Raw genomic sequence first — 23779 nt, 5'->3', positions numbered from 1 at the left:
AGGGAAACCAGGTTGTGTCTCTTCCTAGAGGAAAATGTTTCCAAGAGAATTTAGTTGTTATTACAGAGATGTACATAGAACAAGCAGAAATATTCGTACAATATCAAAATTCCTATTTACTTATTAGCATATGTTTAGAAATGATAATATGAATTCAATAACAACAGTAAAATGTATTGTTAAAAAATAATACAGTACTTTTAGTGAAATGATCCAAAAATAGTTACATTTTAAACTTATGGGTAAATTAGTTGACGCTTTCAAATAAGGGAAGAAAACCTTGGCTATGTATGACAACTGCTTTTTTTTTTAAATGACACATTTATTTTTCAGCAATGTAGATGCAGATAATATGAAAGCCTAAGTTTATATGCCTAAACTAAAAATTAGGATAAGCAAATAAGTTGACATGTAAGGAAATTTTAAGGATGAGAGTAGTTTTTGGTTTCCTGTATATTTTAAATATAATTCCTGATTCTTTCATTTCATCTTTGTTCTTAACATCCTATCTTTAAGAATATTTTCTCTCATTCTTATGATTTTGTTCGCATGTATTTTCATCAAATATTTTATTAACAGCTGTTTACATAGATATGAATGAGAAAGTGATTAATTACAAAAAACAAATTGCAAATACAAACCTGCCAGGTAATTGTGTGATACCACCTCTTTCAGATGAATGTTCCCAAGAGAATATAATCCTTGCAGAAGCTCTGATATATGTAGCTTCAGTTTCTCCAAGAGTTTAAAAGTTCCTAGAGAAGTCACCTAGCAAAAATGAATCATGGGAAATAGAGGGCTCACCACACTTGGAGTGTCTGGCTGAGATAAAGTGTGAGCCAGATACTGGATTTCCAGCAAGAATATAGTCAGAAGGAGTGGGCTACTCTGTGTTTTCTCCTAAGGCCACTAGGGTTTACCTTCAGCCCTCAGGAATAAGACAAAGCCAAATACATTTAATGTACTCATATGAGGCAGGCTGCAGGAATGAAGGGGAGAGAGCCAGAACTTCCGTCAATACAGGGTCAAGGTAAGAGAGCACAGATAAGAATCTGGGCTCATCTGTGCATTTTGCCCTCTAGTAAGAAGAAGATACAATGCTAGGCCGGGCACCATGGCATGGCTCACGCCTGTAATCCCAACACTTTGGGAGGCTGATACAGGTGGATCACTTTAGGTCAGGAGTTCAAGACCAGCCTGGCCAACATAGTGAAACCCCATCTCTACTAAAAATACAAAAATTAACCAGGCGTGGAAGCATACACCTGTAAATCCAGCTACCTTGGGAGTCCGAGGCAGGAGAATCACTTGAGCCTGAGAGGCAGAGGTTGCAGTGAGCCAATAGTGTGCCACTGCATTCCAGCCTGGGTGACAAAGCAAGACTCCATCTCAAAAAAAAAAAAAAAAAAAGATGATGATACAATGCCAGCAGGCGTCTTTATGATAATAGTCCTTAATATATCTATCTCTGGAGTCACAGTATTTTGTCCGGTCTGATTGTCCCCAGAGTCGGTTGTATTGTCTTAACCTGGGAATTCCTTTCATCCTACTTCCTTTTTCCCACAGTTTGGGTTCTTAATATGGTAAAGCATATTTTTCAATGGTTTCATGAGAAAGAAGGGCTGGCTAAGTAAAGACAGCATGTTATAAAAATTGAATGTACATATGTGCCTTAAAAAATATCTAGAAGATCTATAACAGAAATATTAAAAGTGATTAGCTATGGCTGCTAGTGATATAAAGGGTTTTGTTTTATTTTTCTATATCTGTATTTTATAAATTTATAATGAGAAGAGGCATTATATACAATTATTAGTGTAGAAAAGGGATTATTCATCGAGTTAGCATGGTATATTTTCTGTAGAGAAGACTCAAAATAGAGAACATAGTAATTGCTTCAAATATTAAAAGAGCATTTATATGGAATTGAGATGAGATACTTTGAATAAGGTTATGGTTCTCAAACTTTAGTGTAGGGGAAAGTATCATTGGGTTCCTGTTCGATTTGACTTTATAGAGTATCCTTTGTGACTCTAATGAAGCTATTCCCTGGACTACATTTTGAGAATCAAATAAAACTAAGCAAGACTCATAGTGGCCAGAGAGAAAGTGATTAATAAGGAGGGACTGTCTTACTATCCAAAGTTGGAAGCTCCTAGTTGTAACCTATATGCCAAAAACTCTGTCTTTATAGAGATCTTTCCCCTAGGCTTCACAGTCAAATATTTCACTCCCTGCTAAAATAAACATCTCTATAAATTCAGATGTCAGATTAGTTTCATCATCTTCCATTACAACCCCAGTCACCCAAAAGCTTGTCCTTACCTTCTTGCATTCTCTTTTTCAATTAAGGACATAGTCTACCAGTTCTCTCTCAGACATGAAATGTGGGTCATCTGCAATTCCTCTCTCACCATTTAACCATTCATAAAGCCCTTTCTGGACTGCTTCCAAATTTTTATAAAATCACTTTCTTCATTCTCATTTCTTCTACTACTAACTGCCCTACTTTTGGCCTTCATCATCTTAACTACTGCATAGACTTTCTTTCTTGGTCTCCCCACCACCAGTTTTTCCCCCTGAAATATATATCTTTCACACTGCCACTAAAGTGATGTATCTAAATGGAAACATCATGATTGGTATTCAAGAGTTCAAAATCCTTTCAGTGGCTTCTCCAATACCTTCAAGATAAAATGCAATTTCTTTGATGTGACATAATACAGGCTTTTTATGACTAGCACATCTAGCCCCACCTGCCTCTGTTATTTTCCTTCTCCCAACTTCATACATCATACAGTAACACACTTATGTGCTCTAGTGGTGCTGAGCTGCTGGTTATCTCTCTCTGCCACGTATGCTATTTCTTTTTGTTTTTGCCACTGCTCCACTCTCTACTTAAAATTCTATGCCTCTTTCCTGTAAGTAATAGCAAGTTTTAACTTTTTTTCTTTTGTTTTAAATTCACATTCTTCCCTGGTAGCCTCCCCTTCTCTTAGGTCCGGTAGAGTAATTCTCAGTGTGTCTGTTTTTCTTATACTGCACTGAATTGTGTTTACTTGTGTCTCTCTTCCCCATTTACTGCAAACCTCATTTACTGCACTGAATTGTGTTTACTTGTGTCTCTTCCCCCTTCACATACATACCCCCAATAATTTATTTGAAATCAAGAGGCCCCTATCTTTCTCAGTTTTGTAGTTTCAGTTCTAACATTATTCTTGGATCATAGGTTCCCAATAACTGTTTCCTGAATGAGTAAATAAAATTCCTATCCCTGAATGTGTTCAAGCATAGAAGCAATAAATACCATGTGATAGACATGTATGATTTAAGGACCCTTTTAACCTGGATACTGACTCATTAAAACTGCCTTAGTTCTAGAGTTAGTAGGTCATGTTTGCTCATGCTTGAGAGCAGTTAGATTTTAGAACATGACTTATTTAACATGATATTCTGAAGAATTTTATGTTTCTTCAAGGATAGTATATCTTGACCTTGGGTGAACACTTAATCTCTTTAAGCAGTTATTTCTGTTTTTAAAATGGATATCCTTATCACCCAGTCTTCAGTTTCTTCAAAGAGCAAAATCAGAAATTGGAAATGAAAGCAGGTGGGAAAATGTAAAGCACCATACAAATAAAGTGATAATTTGTGTTCAGAGAGTCTATATTACATATTTGATATAACATTGAAATAGTTTTTGTATTTTGTCACTTGGGAAGAGCTGAAAACTGTAGGGGTACAGTTTTTGGCCTTTTTAATAGTGTTTTCCTTAAAGAATATTAAATTTAGTCATTACTTTCATATAGGTGAAATACATATCTAGCAAAAAGGTCACATTTTTGCTTCTAATCAGTTATTTCATATTGAGCACGAGTACTGCCAAAGAGTATCTGTGATGATAATTCTTTTCTATGTTCAACACCATAGGTATCTATGCCAGCAGCTCATGCAACATCATCTGCTCCTACCGTAACTCTAGTACAGCTGCCTAATGGGCAGACAGTTCAAGTCCATGGAGTTATTCAGACGGCCCAGCCATCAGTTATTCAGTCTCCACAAGTCCAGACAGTTCAGGTATGTGTATAAAAAGTTCTGCATCTATTTTAATAACTATTGTTTATAGCTATATCTCTCTCCTTTCACTAGTTATGGAAATAAGGACACATCTAGTTCAGAGTTTATTTTATTCACAGTAAAGGAATATGCTGCATCTATATAGTCACCTTATATGTAGGAACATATGTACAAAAGAGCAAACATAAGAAAATGACTGATTTCTTAAGCTGCAGAAGAAAAATAATTGATTGAGAAAAATAATGAAGTACATGAGATAACATGGAAGTGTTTGGGAGAAACTGTAGGACTGAAGTACCTCAGTTAAGGAAAATTGAGATGCAAAAATAACAACTAATTTTCTAAATCTACAACTGGAGAAAAATAAACCCTTGATAAAAATTTAATAACTTTACCTAAGATATTATTTGAACTTAGAAATTACATAAAGCATTTGTAAAATCAGCTGTGCTTAGGGTTTTCAGTTACAGTATGTACTTTGAAATAATAATATATTCTGAGGGTACATCTTAAGGGTCAGGAATTATTCTATGCATGTTATCTTATTACTTGGAGAGAAGAGATCTTTCCTTTGGGTTTGATCCACAGGTAATAAAGGCACTGTAGACCTTTGAAGGTGACTACTCTATTTAACTGTAGGGAAACAAGAACAGTATAGATATTTGCAATTGAGCTTATTGAAAAAAAAAAAGACTTGAACGTTCATTCAAGTAGGCCATAACCCCAGCCTCCCATTTCATATTTTTTGCTTCACAGTCTTCCTGTAAGGACTTAAAAAGACTTTTCTCCGGAACACAGGTGAGTCCTAGGTCCTAGATTTGGAGAGAACTATTATTAGAAAGGAAGGTGAGAAAATATTCTTTATGTCTTTGTCCTTTACCTCTATAAACATGGAATTTCAAGACTTGAACAAAAACTTCAGAGATCTTCTGGGTCTAGGCCATACTTGTTACCTACCCAGCCCTTAGTCTGTTGCTTAATTCTGTATAACATTTCTCCCCTCTTCCTAATGGTAATCCAGCATTACTTGAACACTTTCAGAGAAAGGAAGCTCCATCTCCTGAGGTAACCTATTTACAATTAGGAGTGATTGCTAAAATATTCTTCTCTGTAGTGATCCAAAATATATCTTTCTGAAACTTTACCTAGTGATCCCGGGTAAACACAGGTTCTATTCTCGGAAACTAGATTAGCAAGTCTAATTCCTGTTCTATTGGACTGCTTCCTCTTCCCCATCCCCCGCACCCTTCCTATTTTTAAGAAAATTTCCAGACTAAACAAACTATTTTTCTTTTGCCATTGATTAGATGGTATAACTTTGATTCCTCTTCACCATCCTGGTTGTTTTCTTCTGGGTGAGAGCTGTTATGTTTTCTTTACATATGGTAACTAGAACTTATTAATATTTGTAGAGGGGAGAAGTGCTCTTTGTCCTGGAAACATTCTATTAATGTCCTCAGTAGATTTTGTCAGCCATTTTATACTATTGAGTCATCAAACTGCTATTACCCACCTCTACTTCATTCTGTCTTTGTGCTTTTGGTTCGCTTTGACACTTAAGTGGGAGTGTGGGGGAGGAGAAGTAATGTTTTTGTGTGAAATCATCAAGTTGTATGAGTTTCCATAAGACACTGGGAATGGAATTTGTTAACAAGTGAAAGATAGTGTTGTGCATGTAAAGATCTAAGAACTTGGTATTTCTATGAAATCACAATGACTGAGCAATAGTCCTTTGCCTTAGTTTTTATTCCATTGAGTGCTACCTTACCATTCTTCATACTGTGCCACTACTAATTCCCTACCCATATTCTCCTCTTGATAATAGTTTAAAAAGTTGATCTGCTAGTGAGGAGACCTAGATTCCAGACTCAGTTTGGACATTAGTAAGTCAAATGACCTTGGACACATCTACCTTTCTCTTTTTGACCTTGGGCACATCTACCTTTCTGTCTTTCACTTGTAGAAGATCTTTCTATAAAGAACACAAAAATTAAGTTACAGCTACAAAATTTGCTAAGATTACTGTTTTTAATTATAATATGTGATATTGTTGATTGTGTTCTTGATTTTAATCTGGGACAACATAATTTGGACATGGAGATTTTATGGCCATTAACTATAGAATTACGTATTTTTTTTTATTTGTTTGTATTCATCTTTAAGGAACACACTTTTCCTTTAAGGTCTGTTAACGTGAGCTGCACTTCTAATTTAAAGAGTGTGTATTTATAAAAGAAATGTTGGACTTTTTGAATCCTGGATTCTACAAATAGAGATACAAATTTTTTTTTTATTTAAAGGGCCTAAACTGTGGGTGTCTATTTTAATGGTTATCTTAGCCAGTTAATAGTGATTGGTGTTAATAACTAGAAAGTAGTTTATATCAGAAGAGATGATCAAACAAGGAGAGGAATGGTCTGTCAAACTTCTAGATGGAAGATCTCAGTATTCCAGAATAAAGTTTCCAAAATATACAAGGTACATTTCTCTTGATGTGAGAATAGATTATTATGTTAGGTTGTCATTCATTCCTGCAACAAATGTTTATTGGTCACATGCTATGTGCCAGTCACTGTTCTAGTTGCTATAAAAGACAGCAGTGAGCAAATAATACTTCTCTATTCTCAAGAAGATCATATTTTAATGAAAAGAGACTGACTATGAAGAAATAAAGTGTGTCAGGTGAGAAGAAGTGCGAGAGAGATGAATAAAGCCAGGGGAACAGGATGGAGAATGATGTGGAGGAAAGGGTGTTCTACTTTATGTAATGTGGTCAGGGAACACAGCAGAGACCAGAAGGCAATGAAGGAGGCTAAGGCATGCAGATCCGAAGGTTTGGAAGTGAGGGTATACTTGCGATATCAAGGAATAACAGAAAGGTATGGCTGGAATAGAGTAAGTGAGGAGGGAAGTGATTGGAGATGCAATTTACAATGTAAGTTTGTCTCCTTCAAAATCTCAAATCTGTATACTTTAAAAACCCTTTAAGTAGAACTTTCTAAACTGTTCAGAAGTCTTCTGGAGTTTCAGCAGGTGTTGGACTTATTTGTTAAAAATACAAAATTGTAACACCTTCCTATTAACATGCAATAAACTGACTTAGAGCCAGGCAGATGAAAATAAACTAGATAAATCTCATCGAACGCCTGCATAATTGGTAGATGAAAATAAAAATGATCATTTAGTAAGCACACCTAAAATGCGCCTAGTTTTGTTATTTACATATCATGAGTTTTCTTTTTCAGTGCCAGCAGTTGTTAAATCACATTTCAGAAAACCTAAGCTTAGAATCTGATTTCTAAATGACTGTTATAACGTATTAAATGTGGCCAGGCTCCCGTGGCTCATGCCTGTAATCCCGGCACTTTGGGAGGCCGAGGCGGGTGGATCACTTGAGCTCAGGAGTTCGAGACTAGCCTGGCCAATATGGCAAAACCCTATCTCTACTAAAAATGCAAAAATTTAACCAGTCATGGTGGTGGGCACCTGTAGTCCCAGCTACTCAGGAGGCTGAGGCACAAGAATCGCTAGAACCTGGGGGATGGAGGTTCCAGTAAACCAAGATCACACCACTGTACTCCAGCCTGAGTGACAGAGTGAGACTCTGTCTCAAAAAAAAAAAAAAAAAAGGAAAACTGTTAAATGATTTTTTAATGAAGCATATTAAATCATATAATTCTCACTGTCCTGAAAAATTACATGATTTCTCTTTAAGAAATGTAGAAATTTTTAATATTGATGTTTATCCTATCTCTTTAAGAACTCTTGTTTTATAATATGAATACATAAAATTTAGAAACAAGAAAATGTATGCCTACGTAAATTTTTCTTATTTATAAAAGATACAAAAGAGTTTGAAGATCATTGATCTAGACTTTCAGTAAGCTTCTTGATCCAATGAGTAAAACACTGTAAGACCAGGAGCAATGGCCAGTGGTCTATAATCTTGAACCCAGGAGTTCAAGACCAGCTTGGGCAACATAGAAAGACCCTGTCTCTACAAAAAAAATTAAAAATTATCTAGGAGTGGTAGTGCATGCCTGCAATCCTAGCTACTCAGGAGGTCGAGTCTGGAGGATCACTTGAGCCCAGGAGTTTGAGGCTGCAGTGAGTTGTGGTCACACCACTGCATTTCATCTGGGTGACTGAGATCCTGTCTCTTAAAAAAAAGTTTCTTAATTAAAAAAAAAACTGTATCCAAACCATAAATCTCAACCCTACTGAGGGAGAGTACTTAAGTTTCCAGGGGACCATGTATAGTTTTAGGAAACCTCGAATATTACCATTGCTGTGATTGATTCTAGTTACATTACAGTTTATTTTAAAATTTCCAATAATCAAAACAGGGAGTCCTCCACCTTTTCAATATAAACAGGTAATATGGGTTTTAAACAAACCAAAGTTGAGAAATACAGATCTAAAACTTTATATCTACAAGTGGTAGTTTAGCCTTTTGAAAATTTGTTTATGTACAAGTAGCCAAAATTAAAGACCTATTTAAGGAATTCAGAAAGAAGTTAATAAGTAACAGGAGATGAGAACAAAGAACAGGAGATGAGAGGAAGGTACAGAGATGGCCTATATACTTCCTCCCCAGCTCCGTGGATAGCTTCCACTATTCTTAACATCCCCCCAAGACTGGTACATTTGTGTTACAATTTGATGAACCTACATTAACATATCATAATCACCCAAATCCATAGTTTACATTAGGCTTCATTCTTGGAATGGTATATTCTGTGGCAATATTTTTATTATTGATTAATTGATAGATTAGGGACTCCATAGGAATTGGCTTCATGGCTTACTTCTCTTCAGATAGTATTCCCAAAGAGGAAGTGTTACATTCATTTCAATGCTTTGAATTCTCTTTACATTTAAAAAGTTGTAAGCAGTAAATAGTAATAAGTTAATTCCTTCTGTGTGAATTGACAAAATCTTATAGGTCGGAAAAGGGCAACCTTTTATTTTTTCACTAAGGGCCATAGATCCAGAGTTAGGAAAAAGAAAATCAAAGGACACAGATTAAAAAACAACATTAATGCCTAGCACGGTGGCTCATGCCTGTAATCTTAGCACTTTGGGAGGCCGAGGTGGGCAGATCACGAGGTCAGGAGATCAAGACCATCCTGGCTAACATGGTGAAACCCCGTCTTTACTAAAAATACAAAAATTTAGCCGGGCATGGTGATGCGCAACTGCAGTCTCAGCTACTTAGGAAGCAGAGGCAGGAGAATCGCTTGAACCCAGGAGTTGGAGGTTGCAGTGAGCGGAGATCATGCCACTGCACTGCACATAAGCCTGCGTGACAGTGTGATTCAGCCTCAAAAAAAAAAACATTTGTTTCATTTCAAAACTATCATGTGGGTAGTTGACATGGCATGTTTTAACATTGTTTCAATGAGTTCCAACTTGGAGGCAGGGGTGTTCCTTAATCACTGTATGTTCTTAAGAGAAGGTTGGGGCATATGAGAGTCAAGCAGTGGGCACAGAAAGAGCCACAGAGGAACTAAGTGGATTCTGAGTGGATTATTAATGAAGGGAAATAACAGTTGTCACAGTACTGTTGGCTTTGAGTTCAGTCTTGTTATTCTTTGAATTTCTGATCCTTTGCTCAGGCTTTTTCATAGTTCCTGATCTTCTGTATATGAGAAAGTTTGTGCAGAAACTCTTTTGTATGGGCTACTTACAGCAGCTACTGATTAATGTAAAACTTTGTGTGTGCTCCTTTGGCAGTAATTATAGCATTATTACTCTGCTGAAAATCACAGACTAAATTCAGCATTACCCATCTTTTTATCTGTCATTTGTGAATTTATTGTATGTTGCCTGTTGATTTTTAGGTCTTTCAGACTGTACTTAGACTTTAAAGTGTTTGGATGGGGCAAATTACTTCATTATATTTAACTAAAAGTTACTAGATTTACCTGGTTTCATTTTTAAATGAGCATGCATATCACAAAGCCCTGTCAAAATGAATGCCCACTTTGCAGAACCATTAGGCTCAGACCATACATAGACTATGCTTAGAATTTCTCAAGTACTTCTGAATATGTTTTCTTACTGCCATTGCCATATATTTTGATGTGGAGCTAACCTACATAGACCCTTTTGTCTTGGTTAAGTATAATTCTTACTCTGACAGCATAATGTGCACCTAGTTCAGGAAAGGTTTCTGCTGATTAGAGAAACTTTGACAGTGTAAATTTGACAATCAAGCATACTTAGGTAAGTGAACTCTTCTAGTCTAAAAAGGTGTGAAAATGCCACTGGTTGCTGCTTCTAACAAAGCTGGTTTGAGACTAGAGTGGTCTGGTTTGAGACTGGAACCACGAGGATTTTGATGCTGGTAAGGATGTCTAAAATGCAGGTACTAAATATTGACAGTGGCTCCACTACTTCCTAGCTTTGTGACTTGGGTGAGTTACTCTTTGTGCCTTAGTTCTTCCATCTGTAGAATGGATATAATAGTATAGTACCCATTTGGCACCTACATTACTGTGAGTATTAAGTAATGTAGTATATGTAAGTGCATTAGCATAACACCTGGCACATAGTTATCTGTAAATTCCAGTTTCTGTCATTAATATCCCATGTAAAATCTTTATTCACTTATCTTCATTACTTTTCAGTCCAGGGATTCTTAACAGAAATGCATAGTTCTTTACCTTGAATTTTTACTTAAGAGTGATTGTAGAATGCTAACTTTGAAACATGTTAGGAGTTTTTCCTAACTTGTTAGGAACAACTGTCAGGGATGTGATAATGGATCGCCGGTCTTACTGTACAGCTGTAAATATATTCATAAGTGTTTATACGGTTAAAGAATATATGTATAGTCAATATATAGACTTAGGGCCAAATATTTAGCCATCCATTTTATGCCTTGTATCAGAAACCTTATTTTAGTTGGTAGTTTTTTCCAATAGATGTAAGAAAAAACTGATAAGTAATACTGATGCATTCAGGATTTATTACATGGAGTCCTGAACAAAAAATTAAACTGCAGCTATTTTAGGTTCTCTAACTTCATCTTAGTTTATAGGGTAAGTAAAGGGAAGGGGAGAGTGATTGATGTGGTTATCTGCCATAAGAACTGACTTTTTTTTCTACTAAAGCATATATATGGTTTATATATGACTTTTTCTGTTTGACTTCTAAATGAAAATTTTATGGGAACTAAATTTGATTATCAAGATAAAGTTTTTCTTTATTTTCAGATTTCAACTATTGCAGAAAGTGAAGATTCACAAGAATCAGTGGATAGTGTAACTGATTCCCAAAAGCGAAGGGAAATTCTTTCAAGGAGGCCTTCCTACAGGTATGGAGTTTAATAGAATCAAAGATGTGGAGGAAGTCTTAGGTAGTTGCAGATAAAGAGATATCAGAAGACCATTAGTTGCTGAAGTCAGTTCCTTATAGATTACTTCTCTTCATCTTGAGTTACTTGTCTCAAATAAAGTGAAGCTTATGCTACATAATAAGAGCACTTGTTACTCTCACCAGTCCTGATATTCTCTTTCTGTTTCTGGTTCTGTAGACTGTGCTGGCTGCCTTTCTGTTTAAAAAGTTTGGAATACATTTGATAAGGTTATAACATTTAAAAGTTATAAGCCAACTCTGAGGCTCTGTTATTTATCTACTTAGTAGCACATTTCAAACCATTTTTTGTGCCATGGTACTTAACAGATAGCTATTTATTAATTTAATAATTGTCTTGGGGTGATGCTTTACCAACATCCCCTAATTTTAGGGGTAGTTTACTGTAATTTTTATGTTCAGCTATAGATGTTACCTAGTCCATGCCTTGCCTCCAAGGTGAACCAAAACCATTATATAATGTGTAAAAATTAACTCCACATTAAATATCTTCAGGAAGGGCAAGTTTACTTCAGCTTTAATAAACTTCAGACTCATAATTATCTTTCTTGTTAGTATAAATTATTTTTATTTTTATATATTCCTATTTTTCAAAGCGGTGGTCTTTTTCCCCCCAGTTGGCTACTAAACTAACCCTTTTCTCTGTCCTCACAATTAAGAATCCTAAGTGACTAACAATAAATTGATTTTGAGGTCTTACGAAATCTTCTATTACCAGTATATGTTATATGTATTTATATTTATAATTTATTTTAAATATAGCTAATGTTAGATTTTAACTTTGAAGTATATCTCATGTTAGTATATAACACATTTGATCCTGAAGCAAATCCAACCAAATACTACTAGTAATTACATAGGTAAATATGAAAGCCAGGATTATTATACTTTTGGTTCGTAACTCCTCTTTTTTTCTGTGTGATTTAAAAGACAAAGATATAAAACAATAACTATAAATTTCTCTGAATAAGCACATAAAACATATAAAACACATAAAACAATAACTATAAATTTCTGTGAATAAGCACATAAAACATAAAACACATAAAACAATAACTATAAATTTCTGTGAATAAGCTTTTTCTGTGAAGAAGCACATATATGAAGATGTCATTTTTGATAACAGCATAAAGGAGCAGAGTTTATAACTAGTTTATTACAAATTTAAGATACCAAAAATTACTTGGCATAGGGTTTTTAGAGTTTCCCCCCCCCCTTTCAGTGTGATTATGTTATTCCTTTGAAATATGGTATGGTTCCTTTGTTTTTTGTGTTCCATTTTAGAGTTTCTCCCCCTATCCTTGTTGATCTTTATTTTTTTTTCTAGTAAGGGAAACATTTAACACTGTACTAAAAGTCAGAATTGCACAAAAAAAGTATGCTCAGTAGTGCCGCCCATTTTTTTTGTTGTTGTTGTTTTCATTTCTTTCCCACCCATCCCCAGTAAATAGCTAAATCATTAAGCTCTGGTTTATCCATTCTGATTTTTTGTCTTGAACAAATGAGCAGATACATGTATATTTTCTTATTTCTCTTTTTTCCTGACACAAAAGATATGCTGTATCCATTATTTGGATGTACCGTAGTTTATTGTACCACTCGCCTACATATGGGCATATAGATTGTTTCTGGTATATTTTTTCCTTTTTTTTTTTTTTTTTTGTATTTTAGACCTTGGATATATGTTTCCAATATTTTGCAGTTACAAACAGTGCTAATGGTAATAATCTTAAGCGAGTTTATTTTCATATTGTTGGAAGTGGGGTGAATTCCTGGAAGTGGGATTGAGGCATGAACACTTAGGTTTCCTTAAATGTCACCAAATTCCTTACATCAGGGTTGTGCCAATTTTATACTCCCAGTAGCAATGTATGAGAGTATGTTTTTTTTTGTAGCTTCGCTAACAGGTATTGTTACACTTTTTTATGTTTCCCAATCTGAGAACTGAGAATTTAAAAATCAGGTTTTGATCTTTTTCCCCTTTGTTAATTGTTGACTTGTTTACTTTCCAACTTTGTGTGTGTGTGTGTGTGTGTGTGTGTGTGTGTGTGTGTGTTCTTTGAAATGTAAAAGATGTTTTTCATATAGTCAGTCTTTTTACTCCCCTTAATTGCACCCTTTGTTACATTCAGGTTAAAGGTAATTCAGCCTTTTTTTTTTAGTACTTATTTGGGTTCATTTTGACATCTAGATCAATCTCTGACCCATTAAGAGTTTATTCTTGTAATTTATATATTTTAAACTTCTGCTGGCCAGGCACGGTGGCTCACGCCTGTAATCCCAGCATTCTGGGAGGCTGAGGTGGGCAGATCACTTGAGGTCAGGAGTTCGAGACCAGCCTGGACAACATAGTGAAACCCCATCTCTACTAAAAATACAAAAAAAACTTAGCTGGGCATGGTGGTGGGTGCCTGTAATCCCAGCTACTCAGAAGGCTGATGCAGGAGAATTGCTTGAACACAGGAGGCGGAGGTTACAGTAAGCCAAGATCACCCCACTGTACTCCAGCCTGGGTGACAGAGCAAGACTCCATCTCAGAAAAAATAAACTTCTGTCCTAATCACTAGCAGCTTTCTGTCAGTTTTCTCATCTTTATTATTTGTATTTAGCCAATAAATTTTACTTATATTTTTAATTATTCTAGTTTTCTAATTTTCTAGGAAAATTTTGAATGACTTATCTTCTGATGCACCAGGAGTGCCAAGGATTGAAGAAGAGAAATCTGAAGAGGAGACTTCAGCACCTGCCATCACCACTGTAACGGTGCCAACTCCAATTTACCAGACTAGCAGTGGACAGTACAGTGAGTAATAGATAATATCTGTTTGAAAAAGTGAGGAGAAAAGCTAATGGTTGCATTCTCTTCCAAGAAACCATATAAGTGCCAAGTCTTTTCTCAATTTTGCTGCCATTATATTTCTTTTACTCTTCAATATGCAGAGGTCTTTAATGGTAGTATTTTCTTTTCTTCAGAGAATCTTAGGATTAGTCAAGTATATAAGCCTTTTAGATGTCCTTTTGTTTTTTTTACAGATGCATGAAAAGCCTGAAGTTTTTGAACCACTAATTGAGACCCTAGGTTTTATTCCTCATGTGTTGAGAGAACATGAGTTTTTTAGATTAAAAAAAAAACAAAAAACATTCCTTGAATATATCTCGGTATTCATTTTAATAGTTTGTCTTGCCTTCTGAAAGTAGCATTTTAATACCTTAGTATTTAATGTTTCAGGTGGCGATAAGGGTGGCTTGGTTTTAGTCAGCACATTCAGTTATTCCTTTTCATATGAAAGATAGTAAGATACTTTACTTTTTGGCCCACAAAAAGCAAATATTTCTCTTACAAAATTATTAAAATGTTTTCATTTCTATAATGTCTGAAACTTAGGTCTGTCTTCTTTTCTTTAACCAAAATCTGTTACAAGGCACTGTTGAATTTTCTTTTTCTGGAGTGCAGTGGTGCGACATCAGCTCACTGCAACCTCCACTTCCTAGATTCAAGCAATTCTCCTGCCTCAGCCTCCTGAGTAGCTGGGACTACAGGCATGCGCCACCCTGCCCAGCTAATTTTTGTATTTTTAGTAGAGACAGAGTTTCACCCTGTTGGCCAGGATGGTCTCTATCTGTTAACCTTGTGGTCTGCATACCTCAGCCTCCCAAAGTGCTGGGATAACAAAATAAGCCACTGCACCTGGCCTTGAATTTTATTTTGTTTGATCAAAAAGCATTTGTGTGAGTGGTACTTTTTATTTTTTTTTTTTAATTGCCTCTGAAAGTGCTTTATTCACTCAGTGATGTTTTCACTTGTATCTGTTCATTAAAACCAGTGCAGCCCATTTATATCCTTTCCCCCACCCACCTTAGTTACAAATTAAATGCACACATTGAAACTTCTTTATTGAGTTAGTTTCCTAATGCCCTGAGGAAATCTGTATCAGAAATATGCATAAAAGTCTGAGACCCAGCACAGTGGCTCACGCTTGTATTCCCAGCACTTTGGGAAGCCAAAGTGGAAGGATCACTTAGCCCTCCAGGAATTCAAGACTCCATCTCTATTTATAAAAATAATTTAACAATTAAGAAATATGCATAAAAGTTTGACCCCCATGTTATTTTTCAGTTCCAGTTCAACCTTGGTTTGCATAACTAATTTGCATTCCCAATTGTATTAAAGACAAGTTCTCAAGTAGCAAACTTTTTAACTCTGCCAACACTGAAACTTTTGAGACTAAGGAAGTTTGAAGGAAGTTGAAGGAAGGCATTTTTGACTAAGCTTTTTATATTGAGTATGCTCAATTAGCTTAGTCACCTTTTTTCTTCTTAAGATCTTTGTGGCAGATATAAAGTACAACTCTATACCTACAACTCTGTGCATGTGTGTATTTTTAGTTGAAGCCTTATACCAGATACTTTAGTTATTCAAGATATGTATTGTAAGACATTGATACATGATCTTTATTTTTCCCCTACTTCAGCATATCTGAGGGATACAACATACTCCTGTCAGTAGCAGATTAACTATTACAGAGATTCTCACTTGAATTAGGAAACATGCTCTTAAGAGGCCTATCAGAATCTAAAAAGGAGAAGGGAAGGGTAGAGAAGTATCACTGCCCCCATAGATGTTTAATTTGGTACATTCCTCTCCTCCAGTAGCTGAAATTGCTAGTTTTAAGAGATTAAGCCAGGCATGGTGGCTCTCACCTGTAATCCTAGCACTTTGGGAGGCCCAGGCCATGGATCACGAGGTCAAGAGTTCAAGACCAGCCTGGCCAACGTGGTGAAACCTGTCTCTACTAAAAACAGTGTTGGGCACCTGTAATCCCAGCTACTCAGGAGGCTGATACAGGAGAATTGCTTGAATCCTGGGAAGGGAAGGTTGCAGTGAGCTGAGATCGCACCACTGCATCCAGCCTGAGTGACAGAACAAGACTCCATCTCAAAAAAAAAAGAGAGAGAGAGAGATTAATACATTGAAATTTTTAAAGCTTTGTTCATTATTTTTATCCTATGTCCTCTCTGTGTATACACACATGGCTTTGATGGAACTGATTTAACGTGTTCTTCTTTTCATTAAGAGCAATGTAATAAATACATATACAGCAACATTTATATATTTCTTAACTTATACAGTCAACATGTTTGTCAGAATTCACCATAGATATATAAACACATAGTTATGTATATTGTTTCTTTAATAGTTGCATTGTGTTTCACTGTGTAAATATAGCATTTATTTAAACATTCTCTGGCTGATGAACATTTAGGACATTTCTACTGTTTCAAACAATGCTATTTAAATATCCTAAGAGTGGAATTATCAAATTAGAGCATATCCTTCCCCAAGTCCCCTTCCAGGTGGATGCATGAATTTCCACTCCTTCCTTAAATTTGGTTATTTTTCTAAATTCATGCTGTTTCTAGATTTATCTGTTCAGTGTCCCAGATAGTAAAGTCTTGTTAGTGATTCTGCTCTTAGGTAGAAAACATATGTCTGTCATTTTGAACTTGAATTTTTTTGTTTCACTAAATAAAACTATGACTCATGATGTTTCCCTCTTTATTCCAGCTACTCAGATTCTTAGCTAACTTTTAATTGTATTCTTTTCTTAGTCTAGATTTTCTTCTAGAATTGTTTTATATAACTAAGGATACATCCATTACTTAACTTCTTTTTATTGTTTTAATGAGTTGTGTTTTACTGAAAGGTATCTCAAATCCTTTTGAAATATGAAGTGTATACATAAATACTATAGAGAAGAACCATGTTCAATAGGATCAGACTTCAGTTTCCAAAGTATTTTCATATACGTGACCTCATTTGATACTTGCATTAATTGTACTTAGTGGCTAGAACCCAGATGCTTTTATTTTTATAGAAGAGATAACAGAATCAAATAACAGTTTTGTGATGGCAGGGCACAGTGGCTCAGACCTGAGATCCCAACACTTGGGGAGGCCAAGGCGGGAGGACTGCTTAAGGCCAGGAGTTCAAGATCAGCCCGGGCAACATAGCAAAACCCTATCTCTACAAAAAAAAAAAATGTTTTTAGAAAATTAGTGGGGCCTGATAGCCTGTGCTAGCTACTTGGGTGACTGAGGCAGGAGAATCACATGAGTCCAGCAGTTGGAGGCTACAGTGAGCTATGGTCTTGCCAATGCACTCCAGCCTGGAAGACAGGACAAGACCCTGTCTCAAAAGAAAAAAATTAAAACAAAAAACTGATAGTGATGGAACTCACACTACAACCCAGTCTTGTCATACATGAGTTTACTGTTTCTGCTTCTTTCTTCCCACCTTGAGGTCACTCACTGCTCTGTAGTCAAGAAGAAATTGGTATGTTAAATACGGTAGAATTTACTCATTAACTCTAAATGAGAAATTGTGGTTTGATTCTGTTAACCTTCTGATTCTTACAAGTAATCATGCAAAATTAATCTTAGTTCTTATTCTTTTTTTTCCCCTTGCCTAAGATAAGTAAAACTTCTGGGATTAGCTAAACTAGATCAGTGCATATGCCAATGTCTTAATTTTCACAAGTATCATTTTGCTAAACTAACCACACTGTAGCTATTAACCCTTCTTATTTCTTAATCGGGCAGTATATAATCCATTTTCCATGTACAGATGACTCAGGCTGTTACCATTTCCCATAGCTGGTGGACAACTGATACCAAACTAATTCCCTTCTAGTGGACAGTAACATGCTTAAGTCAGACATGTTGACTTTCCTGCATTGTTTACTTTTTTCTTACTCAGGTAAAATCAGTTATGCAGTTTTATATGTGATACTGTGATTTCTGGTCCTTCTCTTTCTGAAAAGCTCAACCCCTACAGGGAGAATTATCTAGGGAGGATATTACCACCTATCTAAAGAATGCTTCTTCCAAATAAATAATCTAATTCTTAAATTAAATTTTTCTATGTACTGTAGCATAAAGGTGATTTAGTTTTTCATAAAGTGAAATATCTACTAGTATGAGCAAACGTTGACTGATTTATTGTTTAACAAATGAATGGCATGTGTGGTTAATTAGGGTATAAACAACAAAGGATTCTATATGAGAATGCTTGGATATGTATTAAATTAGAAATGACAGTAAAACATTTTTTTCTAAATGATGATCTTGAGCTGATTTTAAAATTTCATAGGAGACTGTTAATAATTAAGTTCGATAGGATATTTCAGTTGTTTCATTCAGTGGATTCGATATTGTTAATGAATTTCTACAACAGGGAATAGGATGCACTGATGAACTGCTTTATTAATTATATGTTAAAACAACCATTTATTGGGAGCCTGTTTCATGCCTGCCACTGTGCTAAGTGCATTAAAGTGGATAAGAAAAATCCTACTTTCCAGAAATTATTTACTAATGGGACAAGTATTAATACATTGTGTAGTTAATGCTCAATGTATTAATACTTGTCAGAACCTCCTCAGAACCAAATAACTTTAGAAGGAATTTAATATTTTCCCACTTACCTGTTTTTTAAAAAATTATTAACAGCTATTATTATTATAAATGATGCAGTTCATAGAGTGCATTTCTATTATAGAAATTGAATATGGGTTTCCTGAGAAGCAGGTTACTTGAATATATCAGACCTTTCTTGGTGATGTTATTTGCTATAATTTCTCCTAGATATTTTACAAATTATTCTACATTGGATTTAGTGTTTTAAAAGTCTTATATGGTATTATTAAACTTGTAACTATAAAATCCATTGGATTTTAGTTGCCATTACCCAGGGAGGAGCAATACAGCTGGCTAACAATGGTACCGATGGGGTACAGGGCCTGCAAACATTAACCATGACCAATGCAGCCGCCACTCAGCCGGGTACTACCATTCTACAGTATGCACAGACCACTGATGGACAGCAGATCTTAGTGCCCAGCAACCAAGTTGTTGTTCAAGGTAAGGGAATTCAGAATTCACAGGTGTGGTAAATTCTTCAAAATAACTAAAATTTTATAAACTCACAGAAAAAGTAAGTATCATTTGCAAAGCACTGTTCAAATGTAGTTAACATTTCTTCAATATAGATAGTATTTTTCGATGAACTTTTCCATTATTCCAATTGGACCAAAATGTCATGGCATAAAAACAACTATTTTCAGTTTTAAAAATATTACATCTGCATTTAACATCTTTATTATTTGGAGTAGAAGAAACAGGGTAGGTTAGAAGGAAAGACCAGGAAATCCGGAGTTAAGAAAGATGGCTTCTATAACTAACTGCATGGATCTGCTATGACACCTTGAGTAAAACCCAGCTTCTCTGGGCCTCAGAAAAGTATTTTGTTTGTTTGTTTCATGTGTCAAATAAGAGTTGCACTAAATCTCTGAAAAGAATCTTCAGAAGTTCAGGATTCTGTTTCTCTGCCTTTTATTCAAGAGAAATTTAAATCTTCTTTGCTAAAATCATCAGTTTTTATTATTATTTTTATTCTTTTTCTAGAGACAGGGTCTCGCCATGTTGCCTAGGTTAGTCTTGAACTCCTGGCCTCAAGGAATCCTCCTTTCTTGGCCTCCCAAAGTGCTGAGATGCCTCTCCACTTGACCCAGTTTTTATTTCATATGAAAACAGTATATTCCACAAGAACTTAGACCAGTATGCAAATCTGCTGCTCTTTAGAGAAAAAGTAGTCGTTAAATTTTTGACAAATTATAGAAGTTGCTTTTTTGGTGGTGGTTTGTTTGTTTTTGCTTTTTTTTTTTTTTCCTGTGTATTTCAGGACTCTTTATGGATAGCAGTTAACCATTTTTCTTTGGATTTGTTTGAATATTTGAAGAACATAGTTAATGCCAGCTTAGAAATTGCTGACTGAGGAAATAATAATAAATTTGTTTCTGAAAATATTTTTATAAATAATAATGCATTTTGCCTGTGTTAGGTAATGATAGTTGTATTCTTTTACCATGGATAATTGAATAATCCTGAAACACCAACTGGAGAGAGTCATAACTTATTTAAAGAACCCTAATGTTTACAGAATATATTCTGTTATTAAACGAGTATTTGAAAAAGATAATATTTTGCTTATTGATGAGAGTAAAACACCTTTTCACTTTACATGCAGGTACTCAAAAATTGTAAAGCAGGATGTCAGTGAATTTGAATTCTGAACGTCAGTTTGAAGATGGTAACATGTTTAGTATATAAATCTTTTCCACTCAAACCATACATTTTAATTGATATTAAAATTAATATGAATAATTTTATGAAGACCTTCAAATTCTTTTAAGTAACATTAGGTTGCTTATTCTTAGGAGAACATATTATTATGCTGTTTTTAGAAGCAGTTTGACAAATAGTGATTCTGTTTGTTTTTACAAATGGTGCATCAGTTAGAAAAATAAAACTTCAGTTTATTTAGTCATTATCATTTACATTAAAACAATATGTTTTCAAATAATATAATTGGTATCAAGTGATACACTTTTTCATACTTTCAGTTTTGTTTTAATTAGAAATTTATAATAGTTGACCATAATGCTTTATTTTCTTTTTCATTTTGCTATTTTATGAAAAATCATGGTGGTTTTTATGTCGTGGCAAGAGTCTACTTGAAATTTTTTAATATGAATTTACCAATATCAAAGGAAGACATTGAGGACTATACTCTATCTAGGAAGATCATCCAAGCTGTGCCCCACTTACCTTTTAGACTTAAGGTTGGTAAGCATGTTAACGACAGAATAGAACTGCATTCAAATGAAAAATACAGCATAAGATCCAGCAGATATAGGTTACTGTAATAAATACATTACATTGGGAATTATTTGTTAGTAGTGGTGCAAAGAGTGCTGATTCTTTCCATACTTTAGCCAGAATCATCTTTTCTTTTTTGTTTCCCTTTTAGTTCAAAATACATGCTTAGATTGATGATTGATATATATAATTGAATCAAGTTGCAATGTTTCTGTCTTACACCATGCTCACTATTTTTTTCAGCTGCCTCTGGAGATGTACAAACATACCAGATTCGCACAGCACCCACTAGCACTATTGCTCCTGGAGTTGTTATGGCATCCTCCCCAGCACTTCCTACACAGCCTGCTGAAGAAGCAGCACGAAAGAGAGAGGTCCGTCTAATGAAGAACAGGTACATAGACTGCATTGACTTAGACTGTTGTGGGTCATGTATGTCTTCACATTCTGCTGGATGTGTGTCTTTACATGTACTGGTAATAGGATCTTTGCATTTTTTTTTCCTGGCAGAAGTAATGGATCTTGCTAAATTTTCCTTATTTAATAAGCTGCACTTATATGGCTATAGGATTATGGGTCAATCTTTGATTATGGAGTAGTTTTCTTTCATGCAGTTTCCCCACAGGAGATTTAATGCACAACTTTCTTATGTTTGCCCTCCAACCAGCTAGCCAGGTTACTTTAAAATGGTTTCATTTCATATGTAGTATTGTTCAAGAAGATCAAGAGTTTCATATATGTGTATTAACTGTGTGTTAAGTTTTATCTATATTAAATTTACTTGATATAAAGTAAATGTATGGTGGCCAGTTCCTGCTTTAATGAATATTATCTTTACTCAAAATAATAACATTTTAATATCTAAAGATTCTTCAAAAATACATTAATTCTAAGAATACCACATTACAGACAAAAATCTTAAACTATAGTCTTCAAAAAATACTACATTCAAAATCTATGAAATGTTGGTAAAGCAATTCTCAGAAAGTAACTTCATTGCTATAAATGATTTTGCCATCAAAAACAATAAAAATGTTACTAAATATTTAGTTTAGAATTTTCATACAGAAGTGACTGAGACAGAAGAAAATGAAAATAAGGGTATGTAAAGATTTTAAAAGTTTGAGTATTGTTTTAAGAGTCAAGTAAGATAATTCCTTTGAAAGCACTTTGTAACTGTAGTGCTCTGTTGAAATGAGTTTTTTAAATGTGCAATTTCACTTACAGCTCAGATCAACTTCTTTGTTCCTAAAATATTCTTAGCTGTCACAATGTTAGTAAATTATGTCTAAGCTGTGAGAAATGGCGAGATTTTCCCAGGATATTAGAAAAAGAATTGGAAACAAGCCAAGTGACTTTTTGCTCCCCGCTCCCGAGACAGAGTCTTGCTCTGTCGCCCAGGCTGGAGTGCAATGGCAGATCTCAGCTCACTGCATCACTGCAACCTCTGCCTCCCAGGTTCAAGCAATTCTCCTGCCTCAGCCTCCCTAGTAGCTGGGATTACAGGCACCTGCCACCACGCCCAGCTAATTTTTTGTATTCTTAGTAGACACAGGGTTTCACCATGTTGGCCAGGCTGGTCTTGAACTCTTGATCTCGTGATCTGCCCTCCTCAGCCTCCCAAAGTGCTGGGATTACAGGTGTGAGCCACCGCACCTGGCCCCCAAGTGACTTATTTGTGCTCCATCCATCTGTGATTTTGAGTATTTAAGTTTTACTAAACAGAAGGATGAAAGCTGCATTCATAATTTAAATATATTTTTAAATATAAATTAAAATATTTTTAGTTTTTAAAAATGTTTATAAGGAAACCCTTAAAATTAGAAGCAAGTCTGATTAAGAAGTCTCAAGCAAAGGCTGAGTAGTAATATTTAAGACAACACTGCTTATTAAAGAAAACAGTTCTAAGCAAACATAGGAAAGGAATCAGAAAATAAATCTTTTTGATTATAAAAAATCAACAGAAGGACTTCTGTTTATGTCTGTGTAGTTTGGCTCTGTGGAACAAAATGTTTCCCCCCTGTTGACTGGCAGACCAAATTTCCTTTTTCCTCTATTCATTTTTCCTTCAGATTTATGACCACTGCCACCACCAAGTTAGGAACAGGGCACACATAACTACAGTTACTACCAACCTTTGCTTGCCTGAGATCTTCAGGGAAGCTGCCTGACTTACCATGGACTTTTTTTTTTTTTTTTGAGGTGAAGTCTCTCTCTGTCACCAGGCTGGAGTGCAGTCTCAGCTCACTGCAACCTCCGCCTCCCGGTTCAAGTGATTCTTCCGCTTCAGCCTCTTGAGTAGCTGGGACTACAAGCGCGTACCACGATGCCTGGCTAATTTTTTTGTATTTTTAGTAGAGATGGGGTTTCACCACATTGGCCAGGATGGTCTTGATCTCTTGACCTCTGGTGATCCGCCCACCTCGGCCTCCCAAAGTGCTGGGATTACAGGCGTGAGCCACCACACCCGACCTACCATGGACTCTTTTATAACATTACTTTGCTTGGATTTAGTTAACTTATTCTTTAAAAAGGAAACTTCCCATTGATTTTGCTATAGTTCCTTTTCCTCTTCATTACCAGATTACTACTGCTTCTACCTTTT

General features: G+C 35.3%; 1 protein-coding gene across 4 annotated transcripts in view; it reads left to right on the top strand.

Annotated features, from left to right (window-relative positions):
- Window positions 1-23779, top strand: part of CREB1 (cAMP responsive element binding protein 1) — a 77354-nt gene that overhangs the window by 26499 nt on the left and 27076 nt on the right. For 2 of the 4 annotated variants that reach the window (XR_001106407.3, XM_012446049.2), the window contains exons 3-8: window positions 3931-4077; window positions 4834-4875; window positions 11298-11398; window positions 14118-14260; window positions 19195-19377; window positions 21418-21568. Coding sequence is in view for 3 of the 4 variants with exons in the window: in XM_012446049.2 (XP_012301472.1) it covers window positions 3931-4077; window positions 4834-4875; window positions 11298-11398; window positions 14118-14260; window positions 19195-19377; window positions 21418-21568 (767 nt within the window). In the remaining variant the exon portion in view is untranslated. The other 2 variants (XM_012446050.2, XM_012446051.3) reach the window with 2 other exon arrangements.

This window comes from Aotus nancymaae, unplaced genomic scaffold (genome assembly GCF_030222135.1).
Source record: "Aotus nancymaae isolate 86718 unplaced genomic scaffold, 86718_ANA_hifiasm-v0.15.2.pri h1tg000008l, whole genome shotgun sequence".
Lineage (NCBI taxonomy): Eukaryota > Metazoa > Chordata > Mammalia > Primates > Aotidae > Aotus > Aotus nancymaae.
Note: the sequence above shows the minus strand (reverse complement) of the source record. Positions and strands in the feature narration are given on the sequence as shown.